Source organism: Thamnophis sirtalis, unplaced genomic scaffold (assembly GCF_051295495.1).
Source record: "Thamnophis sirtalis isolate CommonGarterSnake01/CBP01778 unplaced genomic scaffold, rThaSir2_p1.2 scaffold_15, whole genome shotgun sequence".
Taxonomy (NCBI): Eukaryota; Metazoa; Chordata; class Lepidosauria; order Squamata; family Natricidae; genus Thamnophis; species Thamnophis sirtalis.
Window position 1 is genome coordinate 41,081,050 of NW_028261395.1, and position 20,667 is coordinate 41,101,716.

At 45.4% G+C, this 20,667-nt stretch overlaps 1 protein-coding gene across 3 annotated transcripts in view; it reads left to right on the forward strand.

Moving 5' to 3' along the window:
• The first annotated feature begins 828 nt into the window (after positions 1–828).
• The window catches only part of CLSTN1 (calsyntenin 1), a 48,795-nt gene continuing 28,956 nt past the window's right edge, over positions 829–20,667 (forward strand). For 2 of the 3 annotated variants that reach the window (XM_087702253.1, XM_087702254.1), the window contains exons 1-3: positions 829–1,080; positions 14,218–14,340; positions 19,308–19,376. In XM_087702253.1, the coding sequence (XP_087558379.1) occupies positions 1,014–1,080; positions 14,218–14,340; positions 19,308–19,376 (259 nt within the window). In that variant the 5' untranslated portion in view covers positions 829–1,013. The remainder of the gene's footprint in view (positions 1,081–14,217; positions 14,341–19,307; positions 19,377–20,667) is intronic. The other variant, XM_087702255.1, reaches the window with a different exon arrangement.

Below are 20,667 nucleotides of genomic sequence, written 5' to 3' on the forward strand. Positions count from 1 at the left end.
GCAGTGCGGCTTTTTGCATTTGACTGATGGTGATTTTGTCAATTTTTAACTGTTTTAAATGTAATTCCAGTGCTTTTGGAATAGCACCCAGTGTGCCAATTACCACTGGAATTACCACTGCTGGTTTGTGCCATAATCGTTGAATTTCGATTTTTAAGTCTTGGTATTTCGCCATATTTTCATATTCCTTCTCATTGACCCTGCTATCACCTGATATTGCAATGTCTATGATTGTAACCTTATTTTTCTCAACCAGTGTGATGTCTGGTGTATTATGCACCAGTATTTTGTCTGTTTGTATACGAAAATCCCACAAGATCTTGACCATCTGATTTTCGGTGACTTTTTCAGGCTGATGTTCCCACCAGTTTATTGCTGTTTTAATATTATAATTTTTGCACAAATTCCAATGGATCATTTGTGCTACTGAATTGTGCCGCAATTTATAATCAGTCTGCACAATTTTTTTACAGCAGCTGAGTATGTGATCAACAGTTTCATCAGCTTCTTTGCAAAGTCTGCATTTGGCATCATCAGAGGATTATTATTATTATTGTTGTTGTTGTTATTAAAACATGAATGGTTGATATGGGTTGCTGCCAGCGTCCTAGGTATCAACCAAGTATCATTGTTAGTGTTGTTATTATTATTGCCATCTCTCCAGCGAAGCGGCTCCATCCATCCAACCATCCATCCATCCATCCATCCACTCTCTTTTCCTCCCCCCCCCCGCTTCCCTGGTGCAGATGGTACGCCCCTCGTCCCCCCTCCCGGCGCTCCCCATTGGTCCCTCCCTCCCTCGCCTAGCAACGGGTGCGGGAGGAGAGGCGAGCGCCTAGCGCCGCCATCTTAGTTCGTCGCCGGCGGCGGGGGAGGAGGAGGAGGAGGCCGCCGGAGCGAAGGGGGTCGCCCGCCCGTCTGCCTTGCTCTCCCGCTCGCTCGTTTTTGTCCCGCTACCCCGGCGTGAGCGGTCGGCCCGGGGGCGCCGTCGGGCCCCCTTGGAGGCGCCGAAGATGCGGCTGCTGGCCCCGGCCTGCCTCCTGGCGGCGCTGCTCTGCGGCGGCCTCCGCGGTGCCCGAGGTGAGGCGAAGGGTGGGGTGGGGTGGGGTGGGGGTGGGCGGCCTGAGGCCTCCTCTGACGGGGTCTTGGAGGGAGGGGGCGGCTGTCACGAGACGCGGCCTCGCCCGACTATGGGGGAGGGTTCTCCCCGCACCCCTCAGGGGGAGGGGGAGGGTAGAGGGGAGGGGGCTGCAAGGCAAACACGGCGGGTGGGGGGGGGAGTGGTGTATAAGCGCCTAGAGGGGGAGGGGGCTGTAGGGAGAACGCCCAGGTGCGGGATGTGGGGGGAGATGGGTGGACAGGTGCAGAGGTGGAGGGGGGGGGAAAGAGGGTCGGTCTGCAGGTCGTCAGGTTGGGTCTGTTTCTCTCCCTGCACAGACAGGGTGGGTGGTCCATCTGAGAGAGAGGGGGGTTGGGGTGGGGGGGTGCAGGGCTGCTGTAAGCGCAGGGTTGCGCCCTCCCCTCCACCCCTAAGGAGATGCACCCAAGGGTGGGGGTGGGAGTTGCGGGTGAGGGGAGGGGGAGAGAGAGAGAAAAGTGGCCTGGATGGAAGGAATGAGTGGAATAGATAGATAGAATGGATGGGTGGGTGGGAGGGATGAATGGAAGGAATGGATGGAATGGATGGGATGGAATAGATAGATGGGTGGGTGGAATGATTGGAATAGATGGATGGAATGGGTGGAAGAAAGGAATAGATGGATATAATGGTTGGATGAATGGAATGGATAGATGGGATGGATGGATGGAATGGATGGATGGATGGATAGAATGGATGGGATGGATAGATAGATAGATAAAATGAATAGATGGATGTAAGGAAGGAATGGGTGGAATGATTGGAATAGAGGGATGGAATGGGTGGAAGGAAGGAAGGAAGGAATAGATGGATAGAATGGATGGAAGGAATGTGTGGGATGGATGGAAGATGGATGAGATAGATAGATAGATAGATAGATAGATAGATAGATAGATAGATAGATAGATAGATAGATAGATGATAGATGGAATGAATAGATGGATGGAAGGAAGGAATGGGCGAAATGATTGGAATAGAGGGATGGAATGGGTGGAAGGAAGGAAGGAACAGATGGATAGAATGGATGGGAGGAATGTGTGGGATGGAATGGGTGGGTGGAAGGAAGGAATAGATGGATAGAATGGATGGGTGGGTGGGATGGAAGAAATGTGTGGAATGAATAGATGGATGAGTGGAAGGAATAGATGGATAGAATGGGTTGGTGGGAGGGAAGGAAGAGCAATAGGTGGAGGGAAGGAATGTGTGGAATAGATGGATGGAATGGGTGGGTGGATGGATGGATGGATGGATGGGATGGATGGAAGGAATGTGTAGAATGGTTGGATGGTGGGATGGAATAGATAGATGAATGGGTGGATGGATGAATGGATGGGATGGAATAGATGGATGGAATGGGTGTGTGGATGGCTGGATGGGAGAAATGGGTGGAATGGATAGATGAATGGAAGGAAGGAATAGATGGAGAGACTGGATGGATGGATGGAAGGAAAGGGGTGAATGGAAAGAATGGGTGGAATGGGTAGATGGATGGATGGGTGGCTGGGTGGGTAGGCTGGGTTCTGTCTACATAGGATTGCAATCTGAAAGATGAACCAATTTTGTTGTATATATAGAGGGAGATAAAGAGAAAAGTGGGGTGGATGGGTGGATGGAATGAGTGGGTAGAGCTCTCTGAACAGGATTGAAATCTGAAAGAAGCACCAAAGTGTGCAGTATTTACATAGCGAGTATTTACATGAAGAGAAAAGTGGGATGGATGTATGGATGGGATAGATATGATGGAAGGATAGGTGGACAGTGTTTTCTCTGCACGGGATTGCAATCTGAAGGAATAACTGCAAGATAGTTATATCCATAGGGTTGCCATCTGAGGAATTTCACCCAAATGTGTGATATTTACATGGATGGATGGATAGGGTGAGGAAGAGAGAGAGAAGTCTCCAGGTTGTGTTCTCTACACAGAATTGCCCTTCTAGGAGAAGAGGTGTCTTTTATCTGCACCATCAGAGAGAGAACACTCAGTGTTTTGTTACATATGCACAGTGTGGGAGAGAAGACCAAGGAGGACAAGTGTTGTGTTGCCTGTGCAAAATCCGACACACGGTGTTGTTACCCTCAGGGGATTGCAGTCCGAGACAGGTTTGTGATATATATACCTAGAGATGGATAAAGAGACAGGATTACTGTGCGAAAGAAAAGACACAATGTTGTGTTCTCTTTGCATAGTCTAAGAGAGCAGGTGCAATGTAGTACTCTGTGGGTACTGTCCAAGAGAGGTCAGTTGTTGTGTTACCTATGCACAATCTGAAAGAGATGTCATGGGGTTTGTTAGAGAGAGAGAGAGAGAGAAAGAGGGAGAGAGAGAGAAGAGGGTTGCTATGAGGGAGAAGGGTCACAGCATTGTGTTACACATGCATGCAATAGGCATCAGAGGAGGGGCAAGGTTGTGTTACCCATCCATAGGATTGCAATTCAAAAGAGAAGCCAGGAGCCTGTGCGACAGATTTCACAAACATTGCCATCCAAGGGAGAGTCACCATTTTGCATTTTGTTGATGTGTGCAGCCTAGCCGTCACAGAGGCAGTGTTGCGTGTGTATTACGTCTGTACACACGCGCACAGCATTGGAATTGGATTAGACAGGAGCATCCACACCGAAGAGGCACATAATGTTTCGGTATATCTCCACACGCAAGGAAGGGGAAGATTGAAAAGCTGCTTTTAATAGTTCCGTGCAGCTTACGGAGATTATAAGATTTCACGCTAAAACAACAGAAGACGCAACCGACACAGCTTTAAAGGGTGCTGGTTAAAGAATTGTCCTCTGCAGCAAGATCAGGCATGATATTCTAGTGGTTAGTCATATGTACACTCTGCATGCCACAGAATATTTTAATACGCATCCTAATGTAACTGTTAGTGCACTATAAATGCAGCGGCACATTAATGCACGATTCAATAACTTCTGAAGGCATTTCATGCGGACAGTCAGCAAAAAGGAGATTTTTTAAAAATGCACAGCTCAACTTTTGCCTTCCTCCTCTTCACAGTGATTTTTTTTAATAAAAAAAATATAATATAGCCTTGTGTTTGGGTTGTACTTACTTGGGACTAAGCCCCATTGAATTCAGGGGTAATTGCGTGCATAATACTCTGTGGCGAGATCCTTTCTCCTTCTTCCTCATTACCTGCTAATCACACCTGGGGGCATTTAATGTCTTCATGACTTCCCCTTCTCTCTTTTCCAGTCCATAACCCCAACGCAAGGACAGAGTCCTTTGTGTAGTTTGCATCCCCCCTCCCCACTTTGCACTGTGTGATTCGTGGCAGAGAGGACGCATCGGTAGGTAACACCGTATGTGTCGTCTGTGAAATGTAGGACACACTCTGAGATTTAGGAATCTTTCATTCCCCTTTACACACACACACGCACACGCACACACACACACACACCACAGCCTTTTAAACACTATCAACACTATCCTCCCCAATAATTTTACCCAGAGCAACCACCATTTTCTGTCTCTTACAAGAAGGCTCATTCTGGTTCTATGATTTGTGGGGTATAATTTTTTGGGTGGTGGTAGTGGGAGGAAGAACCTGCAGCAGACATACTAAGGCAAACTTTGGTTTTTTAAAAAAAATTAAGCACTCCTCCCTCCTCATCTTCTTTCCTCATCACTTATTTAGGTTGAAAGGAAAGCTGTTTGTTGTCATCCTGTTTGAGCTATGGAAGCTCAAGGTTGTTATTAGTGGTAAGGAAAGGTAAACTTCTAAGTGTGATGAATCTGCTTCTCAGGGCAATAGTGATATAATGCCTGTGTTTAGGTCTCTTTCTTTTTCCCTTTCCCTTTCTCTTTCTCTCTGCTTCTCTCCCTTTCTCTCTCTCTATCTCCCTTTGTTTCTCTCGCTCTCTTTTTCTCTTTCTCTTTTTTCTCTCGCTCTTTTGCTTTTTCTCCTCTCTTTTTTCTTTCTCTTTTTCTTTTTCTCTTTTTTCCTTCTGTTTTTCTCTCTTTCTGTGTCTCTGTATCTCCCTTTCTCTCTCTATCTCCCTTTCTTTCTCTCGCTCTCTTTCTTTTTTCTTTTCTCTCACTCTTTTGCTTTTTCTTCTCTTTCTATTCTTTTCTCTCTCTCTCTTTTCTCTCTTTTCCTTCTGTTTTTCTCTCTTTATGTGTCTCAATCTCCCTTTCTCTCTTATCTTTCTCTTTCTTTCTTTCTCTCTCTCTCTCTCTCCCTCTCTCTCTCTCACACACACACATACACACATACAGACACACTCACAGAGCGGCAGGGTTTGTCCGTTTGCTGGGGGAATGGTTTTTCTGATTGCCAACCAGGCAGGGACATCAAATCCTGGGAACTGGACCTGTGCAAATGTTCTTTTTCTTCTAGAAAACCCCTTTGTGGAGAGGCATTTCTCGGCCTTGAGGGTAGGGAAGGTTACGCATTGCAGAAACACCTCAGGGTTGTTATTTTCTATTAGACGTGGAAACCGAAAACAAGGGCCACGTGAGTCGGCTTAAATGCTGTATTAGTGTCTCGGTTTCAAAAGGACAAATTCACTCGCCGATTGATTTTTTCCAGCTGGCACAAGGCAAGCGCAGCAGAAGACTGAAATTTTGCTTCACAGTTGTGGGACCCAGCCTTCTCTCCCCCCCCCCCCCCGGCGTACCTGGGAAGGTATCAATTTCCTGCTTCATTTTCTTCAGTTTCCTTGCAGAGTTCCAGAGAGTTAGCACGGGATAATGAGAGCCAAAATAAACCCATTGGCGCTTTGAAAAGTAAGATAAGTAAGATAGATAAAAGAGTTTTCACCTCGGAATAATCTTCCCCGACAATTCCTGTGCCTTCCAGGCAACTGCAAGGCTTGTTATCTTAAAACTGTTTGTATTTTAACAGAGAAAACAGTAGTGTTGTATTGTTTCCCCTTGCCAAAACATATTTGAAGTCTCCCCCTCCACCCCCCTCCCTTTTTTTTTTTTGAAACTTGTCCTTTTGAAGGTTATGAATGCAATAAAGACAGAAGCTAAATTCTGGAAGAATACTTGCGCCTTAGTGTGAGATATGGAGAGGACAAAAATTGCTGAGGCAAACTTTGAATGACTGAGCAGCGTCATAATACCGGAACAGCCTTTTCTAGTGCTCCAGGAATAGCTCTTGATTTATGAAGAAGAAATAACTGGGCCAGAAAATCACCCAGAATCAGCTGCTATCATTTTCTACCTGCAACCATGGAAGGAATCCTAAATGCCAAAAGGGAAGTTAGGTGAGGCCTCTCAGCACTTTTATCCAGCTTGAATTACGGCCTAATGTAAGCATGAGTGCAGAAGGCAGGTTAATAAAGATTTTTTTTTAAAAAAAAAACCTGCTTAGCAGTTTTTGCAAATAAATCTGGGAATATAGACTGGCCTTCAGCCCATAAGTACAATAATGATTTGCAGTCTCCAGACACAACTCTGTTCATGGGGGGGAAAAATAGATGCAAGATATGAACAGTGATTTAATCACATCCTCCATCTTCCGCCTATCCACCATTTAGTGGCACTTGAATAATTCACATCCTCCTGCAGATTAGTCTTCTGGATCAATACATTGATTTTTAGGAGCAGCTCTGGTCCTCGGAAAACGTTCCCTTTGGGACTTTATTTTTATTTTTTACGAACTTTAGGCAGGATGATGATCCCCGAGATACTCAGCTCTTTGTTTACAAATATTTTTCTTCAGGACAGCTACGCTGCAGTGAATTGCTGATTTAAAACTGGAAGCCGGGGAGAGGAGATTATATGTTTTAATCTTTGGGATTAACTGGAGGGGATCATCGCGTAGCCTCTCTAGCTTTAACAGAGTTGGGTTTGCTTGTTTGAAAAGAAGGACCAGGGGTGACATGATAGCAGCATTCCAGTATTTGAGGGGCTGCAACAAAGAAGGGAGTGGGAGTCAACCAGAAGGCAATATGAGGAATAATGGATGGAAATTAATGGAGGAGAGAACTAAGAAGAACCAATCCTGATCGTGAGAACAATTAATTAACCAGGGGAACAGCTTCCCTCCAGAAGTTGTGGATGCTCCATCACTGGAGGTCTTTAAGAAGAGATTGGGCAGCCACTTGTCTCAAATTGTATAGGATCTTCTGCTTGAGCAGAGGGTTGGACTAGAAGACCTCCAAGGTCCCTTCCAGTTCTACTCTGATTGATTGATAGATGGATTGTTTGCCGGTGTTGTGAATCGATTTCACCTTCGTTCCAAATGGCCTAGGATGATGGGTCTTAAATTTCCACCCAGGGGTGGTTGTTTCCTTGCATTGACATTGACTCTCTATTGATTAGCCCTTGGGCCATATCCAAGTGCGAAGTTCCAGAAACAAATTATTACTACAATTTGATAAAAGAAATATAAAAAATGGAATTGGAATAAAATGCGGTTTAAAATGGAATTGGAATCAAATACGATTTAAAATGGAATTGGAATATAAAATGCAGTCTAAAATGGAATTGGAATAAAATACGGTTTAAAATGGAATTGGAATAAAATACGGTTTAAAATGGAATTGGAATTGGAATATAAAATGCAGTCTAAAATGGAATTGGAATAAAATACGGTTTAAAATGGAATTGGGATAGGATACAATAATTTAAGATACAGATAAAATATGATAAACGTATATTTCGGTGACACCCTTGCAATCTACCCTAATCAGTCCGACGTACGTAGATCTCAACCGAACCATCTTGTTTAAGGACTGTCCTGTGTTAAATGCTATTTTAAAAGACCACCTTGCCTCCAGGAAGCCCATACAGATGATTGCCTGGAACGTAGCTGGCTGGAAAGAGATGGTTGATACTGGATTAATGAGCTTTCTCCCTAGATTTGACGTAATACAAGAAACCTGGTTAACCAGAGTGGATGAACCACCACAACCACCGCCAGGCTTGTTCCCTTTTCAATAGGTGCCCCGTCTCGTGGATTGCTCGCTTCGTAGCAAATGAGGCTTCTTCCCCTCTTTTCGCTTCTGCATTTATTTTTATTTTTGCAGCCTGGGGTTCTCAACCCAGCAGGATCGCCGCTGGAGAACACTTTTGTTTTGGCCGTGAGAAACTTGCTTGAAAAGGCTCTTTGGCAAGAGGAGGGACCTTGAGCGTTCTCCTCCTTAAATGTCCACACTGCCATTGCAGTTAGGGTGGATGCTTAACGCTGTTCCCCCTGAGGCGTTCCTTTGATGTGGCTTTGCAAAACAAGAAAGGAAAAGAAAATAACCTTACATCTGTCCAAGACAGGGATTTGCAGCACAAGGGGAAAACAGAAGGAAAGATTTCTGAACTCTTCATCGTTTTGGGGTCACTTGGAATAGCATTTTTTTTACTTTGTCGTAAGAGACTAAGGCAGGGATGGTCAACCTTTTTGTCACATGCCAAAAGCAATGCAAGACCCCTTCTGCGTGCCTTGACACCAGCACCCCCGGCATGCATGCATGACCCCCCCCCCATGCTGCCCCTACCTCATTTTTGGCTTCCAGGTTGGTGCAGGAGGCTTTCCAAGCCTCCGTGTTCCCGCCCCCTGTGCCCCATTTGGGCCTGGAACAGTGGTGGGTTCCAGGCGGTAACGGCAGTACTGGTAGTCGCAGGGAGCAGCGGCCACCGTACCAGTACAGTGGCTGGTTTGCCCCCCCCCCGCCCGCGTTCCATAGCTGTTTATAACGCGACAGGCCAATTGCGCACAGCGTGCTGCGGCACTTGCGCGACCTAAACCAAGCATCTGGATGTCGCAGGGCGGTGGCATGCACATGTGTGCGCGGCGCGCATGCCTGGCTAGGACTCCTGGCAACGTACTGGTTGCAACAAGATCTGGAACCCACCACTGGCCTGGAAGGCCTCCAGCACCAACCTGGAAGCCAAAATTGGGGCATGGGGGTGCCACACAAGCCCCCAAAATGCAATGTGAGCGCCCCCCCGCACATGCTCCCTGGCTCCCTGCGCATGCGTGTCTCCCGCATAGGCCCCACCCCCTGCGAGTGCAGGGTAGAGACTTGAAGACCAGCTGGCTGGCGGGAGGCACACACGCATGCACGGTGGAGCTGGGCTGGGGTTCCCGCAGAGACATTCGCCACCACCAGACCAAGGGAACAAGCCTTCCTAGGCTCAGAGGGCGTCCCTATTTTTGTGATGACATTCATTCACCTGGGTCTCGATTTACAGGTAGTCGTCCTTGAGTTACGACCACAATTGAGCCCAACATTTATGTTGCTAAGCGAAACATTGGTTAAGTGCTCCCGTTTTACCGCTTTTCTTGCCACAGTCGTTAAGCGACTCATTGCAGTTGTTAAGTTAGTCACCCAGCCGTTAAGTGAATCTGGCTTTCCCCATTGACTTTGCTGGTCAGAAGGTCGCAAAAGGGGATCATGCGACACCCACCCACCCCCGGACACCCTAACCGTCATAACTATGAGCCAGTTGCCAAGCATCTGACGTTTGATCACATGACCGCAGGGAGGCTGCAACGGTCATAAAATGTGAAGAAGTCACAGTCGCCTTTTTTCCAGCACCGTTGTAACTTTGAACGGTCACTAAATGAACCGCCTGTATAACTTATGTGTTGAGCTTTCTTCCCTCCCCCCCTTTAAAATCTCTTGTGCTTTAGGAAAGATGATTTCCTTGATATATTCCTCTCTGATGCCTGAGAAATACGCCTGAAATAAAATACTTTTAAATAGGGGTTGGTTGCTTTTTTCACTAAATTTCAACAGTCAAGGGAATGCGGAACTGAATGATAAACAGTAATTAATAGTAGGTGTTTATTGCTCACCAGTGGATAGGATAGGGTAGGGTAGGATAGAATAGAATAAAAGTTGGAAGGGATGTTGAGGTCTTCTAGTCCAACCTCCTGCTTAGGCAGGAAACCCTATACCAGGGCTGTCAAACTCCTGGCCCATAGGCTGGATGAGAAGGGGGGCGGGGAAAGTCCCGATACGTCATGTGATGCCACCGTGACAACATGAGTTTGACACCCCTGCCTTATACCGTTTCAGACAAGTCCTATGATGCAGCACCCACAACTTGTGGAGGCAACTTCTGGTCCACTGATTAATTGCTCTCGCTGTCAGGAAATTCCTCCTTGGTTCTAAGTTGCTTCTCTCCTTGATTAGTTTCCACCCATTGCTTCTTCTCCTGCCTTCAGGTGCTTTGGAAAATAGCTTGACTCCCTCTTCTTTTGGGGCAGCCCCTGAGATACCATGTCTCCCCTAGTCCTCCTTCTCATTAAACTAGACATCCCCAGTTCCCGCAACCGTTCTTTGTGTGTTTTTAGCCTCCAATTGTCTTTGTTGGACTCTTCCCTGCACATCTTTTTTGCATTGTAATACTGGATGCAGTATTCCAAGTGTGGCTGTCAGCGTTCCAAGTATCATGCAGAATTAAATCAGAGTCTAAGGCAGAGCGATCCTTAAAGTTCCAATTTAATAAGACAGACATGTTGGCATCGTGCTATGGAATCCCAATGCTGGAAATGACATCAGAATCCCACCCAGTTAAAAGTTCATGATCTTGTCCCCACACCCACAATCCATCACACGGTCCAATCTTCTTCCACGTTGGCATCCACACCAGCTGGTACGGAGACAAAAGATGGCCTTGAGCTTCTAGAAAAGAATGATAACAATACATTCCACAATCTCACTCCTGTCTATTCCCCCTCCCATCAACTATACTAATGAAACAGCATAATGAAATAAGAGAAAGTGTGGCAGGCCAAAATTCTAAAAGGAATATAAATGCAGGCCTGACAGTGGCCTTACACAAGGCCCTATAAAGTGGTAGTAACTGTGGTATTATATTTAACAGATGAAGTTCAGCATTTTAGCTGTTCTTCATTCCAGGATTTTTCTTTTTATTTCGGGTTGCTGTAAATTAGAGATTATAAACAGCAGCAATAACCAGGAAGTAGATTCTGAGCCACTTATAAGGATTCCGGGATCCTGAACTTAAATCAACAAGTATTTTCTTACTAGGATTGTCTTGTGTGTCTGTGGCTTCAGTTTGTTTTTGTCCCCCCCCCCCCCCCAAAAAAAAACACCTAACCTCCTTTCTATCCTTTCTCACGATCCCTGAAACCTAGTTAATGGAGTATCCTTCTGCCCTGTGCTAAGATTTTGGAACACCATGACAAAGAAAGGTGCTAGAGCAGTGATGGTGAATCTTTCCGACACAGAGTGCTGAAAAGGTTGTGCAGAAATGTCACGTGTTTGTCTGGAGAAGCCGAATCTCCAGGTTCTAGTGCGCATGCACACCACACCCAACGATAGCTGGCCAACATGCATGTGCAAGCCAGTTTTCAGCACTGCTGCGCGCGCTAAGGGATTGCGCTTCAGAAAAGTTTAACGTCTGAAATGAGTAAATTGACATTTGAAATTAGAGAACAAGAAGATGAGCAATTCTATAAGATTTGGGACTTGTTTTATCAGTGGCTAGATTAAAAAAAAACTGGAAATGAAAAATGTTTTATTCATGTTTCAATTGAAGGAGATAATACAAAGACATTTTGTTGTTAAATAGATTAATAATGAAAGACTGGTATATATATGAATTGAATAATTTAGAATATTTTGTTCTAAAATGAAGGATAAGGATAATAATGAACCTATGTATATTTGATAGATAATTGGTGATATTATGCATAATTGTAGGTAGTGGTGTATATCATAAAGATATTTTGTTAAACAGTTTAAAAAGGAAGTAATGAAAGATTGGTATATGTATTAAGTGAATATTTAGAACATATTGTTTAAAAACAAAGGAATAACATTTGTGCTTGAATGTATGATGCACAAGGGCAACAATGAACATAAGCATACTTGATGGATGATTGGCGAGACTGCATAATCGAAAGTAGTGATGTATAAACATAAATAGTTAGAAAATTCTTTCACGCTGTAAAATAGCTAGAATGAGATAGGTGATTATATAAAGGCATATTGTTATTAGATAGATAATTAAGAATGCAAGGGAATTAGGTTTGCTTAAAAGGAAGGAATATTAATTGTAACTGAATACATGATGTTCAATGAAAGTGAGGTGTACTTAGTTATATTTGATGGAAATTTAGTGATCGTATATGTAATTGAAAATATGGATGCACAAACGCTTGTAACCAGTGGATGAGAGTTTTATATGTTATGTGTTGGTCTTTTATGTCTAAAAATAAAATTAAAAATTAAAAAAAGAAAAGATGAACGTCCGGGTTCTGGCCCGCATGCATACCCGACAATCAGCTATCCGGTGCGCATGCGCACACCGGTTTTTGGCATTGCTGCGCATGCAAAGGACAGCTGATTGCCGTGCATGCATGAGCGGCAGAAACCCGGAAGACAAACAGGCAAGGCCACGTGTGCCAGGCGTCCTGGCTTTGTGTGCCACTTTGGGCACCCGTGAGTTTTGCCCCATTTCACGACCGTTCCTGCCGCCGTTATTTAAATGAATTGCTGCAGTGTTGTGAAGTTAGTCGCATGGTTGGTCAGTGCTTTCCCTTTGGCTTTGCTTTGTCAGAAGGTCACAAAAGGGGGGAATCCCATGACCCCGGGACACGGCGACCGTCGTAAATACGAGCCAGTTTGCCAAGTCCCTGAATTTTGATCACAAGACCAGGAGGAGGCCGCAAAAGTTGTAACTGTTAAAAAACGGCCATAAGGCACTTCCTTCAGTGCCCGTTGTAACTTTGAATGGTTACTAAATGGACTGTTGTAAACCGAGGACTGACTGTATTGATAAACCAGTCCCTGAGGATCAAATAACATTCTTTTGCCATAAAGCGGTCCTAATGCACTTGAGATCTGAGTGCTATTTTTTTCCTTTTCACCTAATCAATACGGATTCTCTTTCTCTCTCCTGCATTAGCCTTTTTTAGATAAAGCCCTGTGCTATTTCTGTGCTCCAAGAACAGTTTGAAGGTTGCCACCAAAGAGTTGCATTAAATCTTAAATTACAAAACCTATTGGTAGGATAAAAGACATTTTTAAAAAGGGGGAAAAAAGCTCTAATCTTTCCATTTACTCGGGCAGCAGAATCTGCTGACTTTCAGCCGGGACATTAGATTATTCTCCTTTATGAAGAGAACGGGTCTTATTTAATGCAACCTTTTTTGTGCAGTGCTGCGTGCAAACCGAAGTAATTCATCTTTTTTTTTAAAAAAAGTCTTGCGGAATAGTCCCTATCTTGTCTGTGGTCGCTTCTGAGAATCCTAGCTCAGTTTTCAGGATTTAGTAGTCGGTCTCACTTCTTAAAGTTTTGAAGAAGAGGTTGGATTACCATTTGTCTAAAACGGTGTAGGGTATCCTGCTTAAGCAGGGGGTTGGATTAGAAGACCTTTGAAGTCCCTTCCTACTCTGCTATTCTATTCTGTCTTTCCTACAATCTGTTCTATTCTATATTCTATTCTTTCTATCCTACATTCTATTCTTTTCTTTCTATCCTACATTCTGTTCTATTATCTATTCTATTCTTTCTATTCTACATTCTGTTCTATTTTCTATTCTATTCTTTCTATCCTACATTCTATTCTATTCTATTCTTTCTATCCTACATTCTATTCTATTCTGTCTATCCTACAATCTGTTCTACTACCTATTCTATTCTTTCTATCCTACATTCTATTCTATTCTGTCTATCCTACAATCTGTTCTATTATCTATTCTATTCTATTATTTCTATCCTACATTCTATTCTGTCTATCCTACAATCTGTTCTATTCTATATTCTATTCTTTCTATTTTATATTCTTTCTATCCTACATTCTGTTCTATTATCTATTCTATTATCCAATCTATTCTATTCTCTTCAGTGCTTGTCTATTATTTAGGAAACAGGTGCTTGGTCCCCAGCTCTGCATCTCCTTACTTAACCTTGGCTGACTGTAGCTTCTCACAAGGCTCAGCTGGGTTTCCATCCTCCCCCTCCCTTCCTTCTTACATTCCAATCTGGCCCTCCCCTCCCAACAAATGCTAAATGTCAGGCTGTCCGCTCCTGAAGTTTGGATAGGTGAGATGCAGCCATGACCGAAAGCATTTGGGATAGATAGGCCGTTCCACTCATTCACTCACACTTACTAACTGTGTTCCGTTCATTGATTTTACAGTTAACAAGCACAAACCATGGATTGAAACCACCTACCATGGCATTGTTACCGAAAATGACAACACGGTGCTCCTGGACCCTCCCTTAATAGCATTGGATAAAGATTCGCCGCTTCGGTTTGCAGGTAAGGAGTTCCCGCAAAGCTTCCTGCAAGAGAGCCGGTGTCCTTTGATGGCCATCAGGAGCTCGGTTGACAGATGGTGATGCCGCCGACATCATTGTTCCGATAGATCAGTTCCAAATTGGAAAGAAAAGGGGAGGAGGGTCACTAATAGCATCTTCACTTCTGCATCTCCAGGAAATGAGGACCGAGAATTCCTTTTTTTTTTTTAAACCGAGGTTAACAGTGTTTGGGGAGGGAGGCCTTCCTTCGTGGCCAAGGCTCCTTTGACCTAGAGAAGTACCGTGTTTCCCCGAAAATAAGACAGGGTCTTGTTTTCTTTTGACACCTGAAATAAGCAATTGGCCTTATTTTCAGGGGTTTTTTATTTTTGAGGTGCAGGAGGTGGCAAGCATGGTCACCCCCTGACTGCTGCTGCGTCAGTGAGGCGCTGGGCCTGCCACTCTCTTTGCAGCGTCCATTAGCGTGACAGAAGAGGTGCAGTGGCTAGGGTTGTGGAAGCAGCCGTTAGGTAAGGGGCATTTGGGGTGCCTGGGGCATGTCCCCCCTCCCCCCCGTAGCCTCACCTCATGTTGTTTGCGCGGCAAGCAACCAGAGGAAATGGGGACCGGCTGCACACGCGTTTAAATATTTTCAGGGAGGGCTTATTTTGGGGGGAGGGCTTATTTTAGCGCATGCACTCAAAACCCCGATTAGGCTTCTTATCCCAGGAGATCTTATTTTTGTGGAAACAGAGTATACCGCTTCACAGTGCTTTTACAGCCTTCTCTAAGCGGTTTACAGAGTCAGCCTCTCCCCCCCCCCCCATCAATCTGGGCCCTCATTTTACTCACCTTGAAGGTTGGAAGACTGAGTCGAGGTCTTATTTTTGGGGAAAACAGGGTATATGCAGAGTTTTATTCCGTAAAACAGACCACGCTATCCCTATGGAAGAAATGTGAATGATAAAACAGGGCTGGGGGGGGGGGCGTCTGGAGGAATTGAGAGGGGGCTCTGAGAAAGGGGGGGGGAGCAGAATGAAACCCAGAACTCTATCTGAGAAATAATTGGCAGGTTACTTCACTCGGAAGGCAGTTCATATGTGAATATTTGGCCCGTGTGATTTTTGTACAGCGTAATGCGCAAACTGGGGATATGTATTCACTGGTTCGTGTAATCGAGAAAGCCTGGGGGGTGGGGGTGGGGAGGCAGTTGAAACCCATCCCGACTTTTATTTGCAACCGCTCTAAAGAGCTGCCAGCAATCTGCTGTAAAAACCAACTCGAGTCAATAAAGGGGCGATAAAACCTCTCAGCTTCATTTGACATAAGGAGATTACATGCAGGAGGCCATGTGGCGTTCATAACTATTAGCACAAGCTTTAAATTGGAGATTTGTCGGCATCGGCCTCTTGTTAAAGGGAAATCTTTGGCCACCTTCAGTCTGGTTTTCTAATCTGACACAGCCAAAAAGCCAGAGAATCAACCCATTTGTCACCGTGCCCCTTATCGGATTTCCCTTTTGATTGGCCAAGCCAATTCCTGACTTGGCTGCCAACCTCAGATCAAGTTGTCTATCCTGTACCCTCACCCTGCCAACAAAAGTGCGCCGAGTCAAGGCGATGGTTTTCCCGGTTGCAATGGATGGCTGTGAAGGTTGGACCGTAAGGAAGGCTGAGCACCAAAGAATGGAGGCCTTTGAACTCTGGTGCCGGAGAAGACTCCTGCAAGTCCCTTGGACTGCAAGGCCATCCAACTGGTCAGTCCTAGAGGAGATCAACCCTGACTGCTCTTTAGAAGGTCTTAAATCCTGAAGAGGAAACTCAAGTACTTTGGCCACCTAATGAGAAGGAAGAAGGACTCCCTGGAGAAGAGCCCAATGCTGGGAACGATGGAGGGCAAGAGAAGAAGGGGGGATGACAGAGAATGATGGCTGGATGGAGTCACTGAAGCCGTCGGCATGAGCTTCAATGGACTCCAGAGGATGGTAGAGGACAGGAAGGCCTGGAGGAATGTTGTCCATGGGGTCGGAAATGACTTCAAGACTAATGACAACCCTCTCGCCTTTTTTTTACACAGCATGCTGCTTCCCCTCAAGATATTGCACCGGTTAGGGACTGTTAAATTCTCAAGAACAAAGCAGCATTGGATCCTGTGTCAGTGTTAAATGGCCAAGTTCACACCTCCCCTCCAAAAAGAGAAGGGGCCATACACAGCAGAAGAATGCCTGCAGACTGTTCCCCTTGAATGGGGATAAGTTGTTTGGGTAGAGAATCAAAATTAGAGCCAGCTTGGTGTAAAAGTAAAGGCATCAGGCTAGAAACTGGGAGCCTTGAGTTCTACCATGTTTTCCCCAAAATAAGACAGGGTCTTTTGACCCCCGAAATAAGCGCTTGGCCTTATTTTCGGGGAGATCTTATCATTTTTGAGGTGCAGGAGGCCCCTTAGCCTCGGCCCGTGGATCAGCTGATCCAGAGAGGGATGGAAGTTGTGTCTCTGTTTATGGCGCACTCTTGCCAGCCTTAGCATTGCTGGGCCTGCCTCTCTTTTTGCAGCTGCCACTAAGAGAAGGGGCGCAGTAGGTAGGGTTCGTGGTTGCGGCCTCTGCGAGGCCATTCCATGTGGATGGCTGGGGCACATGGGGCATGTTCCCCCCTTCCCCTCCAAGGAAATGGCTGGGACTGGCTGCATTTAGATATTTTCGGGGAGGGCTTATTTTAGCACATGCGCTCAAAAGCCCAATTGGGCTTATTATCCGGGGAGGTCTTATTTTCAGGGAAACAGGGTAGTTCTGCTTTTTAGGCATGAAAGCCAGCTGGGCCAATCGCTAGAAGACTGTGAGTTCTAGTCTCATTTTAGGGATGAAAGTCTTTGGCCAGCCACTCATTCTCAGCCCTAGAAAAGAGGCATTGGGAAACCACTTTTAAAAATTCTTATTAGGAAAACTGCAGGGACTTGCCCAGGTGCCCGGAGTAAAAAAATTGGCTCAAGGGATTTGTAAAGACAGTGGTCATTTTTCATTAGGGGTTAAAGACTTGCTATAGTCTTGAATCGACACCTTTCTAATACCCGTGAAAGCAACTTCAAATGATTTTAGGATTTCTCCCTTCCTCTCGCTCTCTTCCCATCTCCCCCTTTGGATACACAATATTATTCACAGCTTCAAAGAGGTGAAAATGGCTTGAATGTAGGGGAAAAAACTCTTCAGATCGATACTATCTCTGCATTACACAAGGCCTTAAAAATACAAGCATGTTGGGTTTAATATTCCCTCTTGATTTTGGTGTACAAGAACTGACATAAGGGGAAAAATATCCTTTTAGATAGCTTGTGTCCTTTACAGCAGCTGTTTGCAAGTTTAGTTTCCTGTTGATGGTGGATTTCCCATCCAAACAGAGGCTGGCCTTTGGGAAAATGGTGTTTTCCAGAGCCTCGGGACAAGGCATTACTCAAGTTTTCCAACAGATAATATCGGCGCCTTCCCATCTAAGGCTGAGCTCAAAAAAAACCACATTGAGGGATGAAGCTGTTTTGGCAACCCTGCAGCGATCAGAAATGTCTGGAAGGAAGCAAGGATGGACGCTTTCAATCAAATCAAAGTTTTTAATGCTGCTGATTTTCAAAAACTGCTGGGGGGGTCTTGTTTGAAGGTACATCTTGAGACAGCCTTCCGAACCTAAACAGATTCATGCTTGAGGATTTGGCAGGATAGGATATGACTAAGACTCTTCTTCTTCGTTGCACCTTGAGTTCCCTGGGAGAAAATTTACAGAAGACCGATTAGGATATTTAATCTGAGAAAAACAGAACACGCTGTGAGAAAGGCTATTGCTAAACATCCTCTGCCAGAAATTGATTGAGAGACCTGTTTTCAGTCTGCCCAAAACTGAACCAAGAATTCAAAGAGGCTGTTCTCCTTTCAGGACGCAAGAAGATTTAGATAAGGTGTAAGCAGCAGGTCTCTGAAAGGTGGCTCAGTGGCTGAAACGCTGAGCTTGTCGATCGAAAGGTTGGCAGTTCGGTGGTTTGAATCCCTAGCACCATGTAACGGAGTGAGCTCCCATTACTTGTCCCAGCTTCTGCCAATCCAGCAGTTCGAAAGCACGAAAAAATGCAAGTAGAAAAATAGGAACCACCTTTGGTGGGAAAGTAACCGCGCTCCGTGCACTTTCAGCATTGAGTCGGCCACATGATCACGGAGATGTCTTCGGACAGCGCTGGCTCTTCAGCTTTGAAACGGAGAGGAACACTGCCCCTAGAGTTGGGAACGACTACCACATAGGTGTGAGGGAAACCTTTACCCAGCAGGCCTCTGATGTATTGTAAATTGCTTTTGAAACGTTCCCCTTAATTTTAGATTCTCCGGGTTGTTTTGTTTTGTTTTTTAGCTTCCCCTGCAGGGATCAGCAACCTTAAACATTCAAAGAGCCACAAAGGTCCTAACTGGAAGCTCCCCGTTCAATTCTGGAGCCGACCAGAAATCTGGTTCCCTCACCATAGAGTCTCCTCCTAGCGTGGCATCCTTTTTCCTCTACCTGTCCTAACCGAAAGCCCTATCAATTGTGGAGCTGACAGGAAAACCCGCCCCTTGCCTTAGAATTTCCCCTGGTGTGACAGGGAGCCGCAGCAGAGGGATGAAAGAGCCACATGCAGCTCCAGAGCTTCAGGTTGCTAACCCCTGCATTAGCGAAAGAATATTCCGTCCTCAACTATTCATGTCAAGATTAGCTCAAGGGCAGAAGATTTGTGATGGCTTGCAAAGCTCCCCTTTTGATGCCTTCGATATAGCATTGTGTACTGGTAGTCCTTGCCTTACGCCCATTCATTTAGTGACCGTTCCAAAGTTACAACGGCACTGAAAAGAGTGACTTGGGGGGTGATTCTGATGCATTTATGGTTGAATCGCTACATTGGGTGTTTAAAAAAAAATGTTTATTTGTTCAATGAAATGTCTGCGTGTTTGACCTTTTCCTCGTTTCCTCCTCTTTTCAGTCTTTCCTGAAGACTCGGGTTTACCTTTTCTCCCTTTAGAGAGTTTTGAGCTGACCCTCACCAAGGAAGGTGATGAATGGCTCTTTGTGTCCCGTTTTATCAATATTAACCCACTAACTTTTGTTATGAAATGGGGAATTGGCACTTAAACAGAAGATCCTGTCATGCTTTTCAATCCTATGTTACCACCCACTTTTCTCCCCCTCCCTTCCTGCTTCTCCCCCCCCCCACCTTGCCCTTTCCTTGGCGCTCCCCCCCCCCAAGTCCCCACTTAAAAAAAATATCAATATCAAAAATGTTGTGTTTATAATCCCTGGCTAGAAATATCAGTAAATCAGATATCCATTTGGAGTGTCCAGGTGGTGTGTGGTTTGAAAACTCCGGCCTTTCCAAGCCTCTTCTCAACAGCCTCATTTTTCCAAGTATATCGTATTTTTCGGAGTATAAGATGCACCTTCCCCCCCCCCCAAAAAAGAGGGTGAAAATCTGGGTGTATCTGATACACTGAATGCAGCATTTTTGGCCTCCTGAAACCCCGCCCCTTCACGAAAATGGACGTGCAGAGGGTTTCAGAGACATGCAAATGTTCCTGGGGGTTGGGGAGGGCAAAAACGAGCAAAAAAACAGGCCATTTTTTGCTTGTTTTTGCCGCCCCCCCCCCCAGGGCACTCTACAAGCCTCCTAAAGGCTATGCATAGACTTTGGGGGGGGGGCAAAAATGGGCCTTTTTTGCTCGTTGTTGCACCCAGGAGCACTTGGCAGGCCCCTCAAACACTCTGCATGCCCCGTTTTTAACACAAAATGAGGCGTGCAGAGGGTTTGAGAGGTCTGCAGAGTGCAAAAAACGTTTTTTTTAAAAATGTACCTCTTCAAAATCTTGGTGCGTCTTATACTCGGAAAAATACGATATATGATTTCCGCTTGAGTTGAGGAGATGGCGTGCCTGGGTTAAAAAAAACCTGCACTGAACTAGCAGTGCAGTCATCCTGACTGCAGTTAGGAAAGGGAGAACTCCGGGGCCATGTGGCATTTTAAAAATCCTAGCTTTGTCATTCCGCCCCCGCCTTCTCCCTCGCTGGTGAATTCCACCCTCCGGGTTCTCTCCGGAGCGCAGCCTTGCCTCTCTGTTGCTGAGTCGGTCAGCCGCCAAAATCAGCCGAGTGTGGGACAGTGTCCTTGCAGAGAATCTGTCGGCTCAATCCCATTGACTTTGAGCCGCGGAGATGGACGTTTTGATTCAGGATGAGTTAGTTCCTGGATCATCCTTCCCCTGGGACCTGGGGAATACAGGTGGCCCTCGACTTAACAACCACAGTGGAGCCCCAAATTTATGTTGTAAGTGAAATGTTTGTGACGTGAG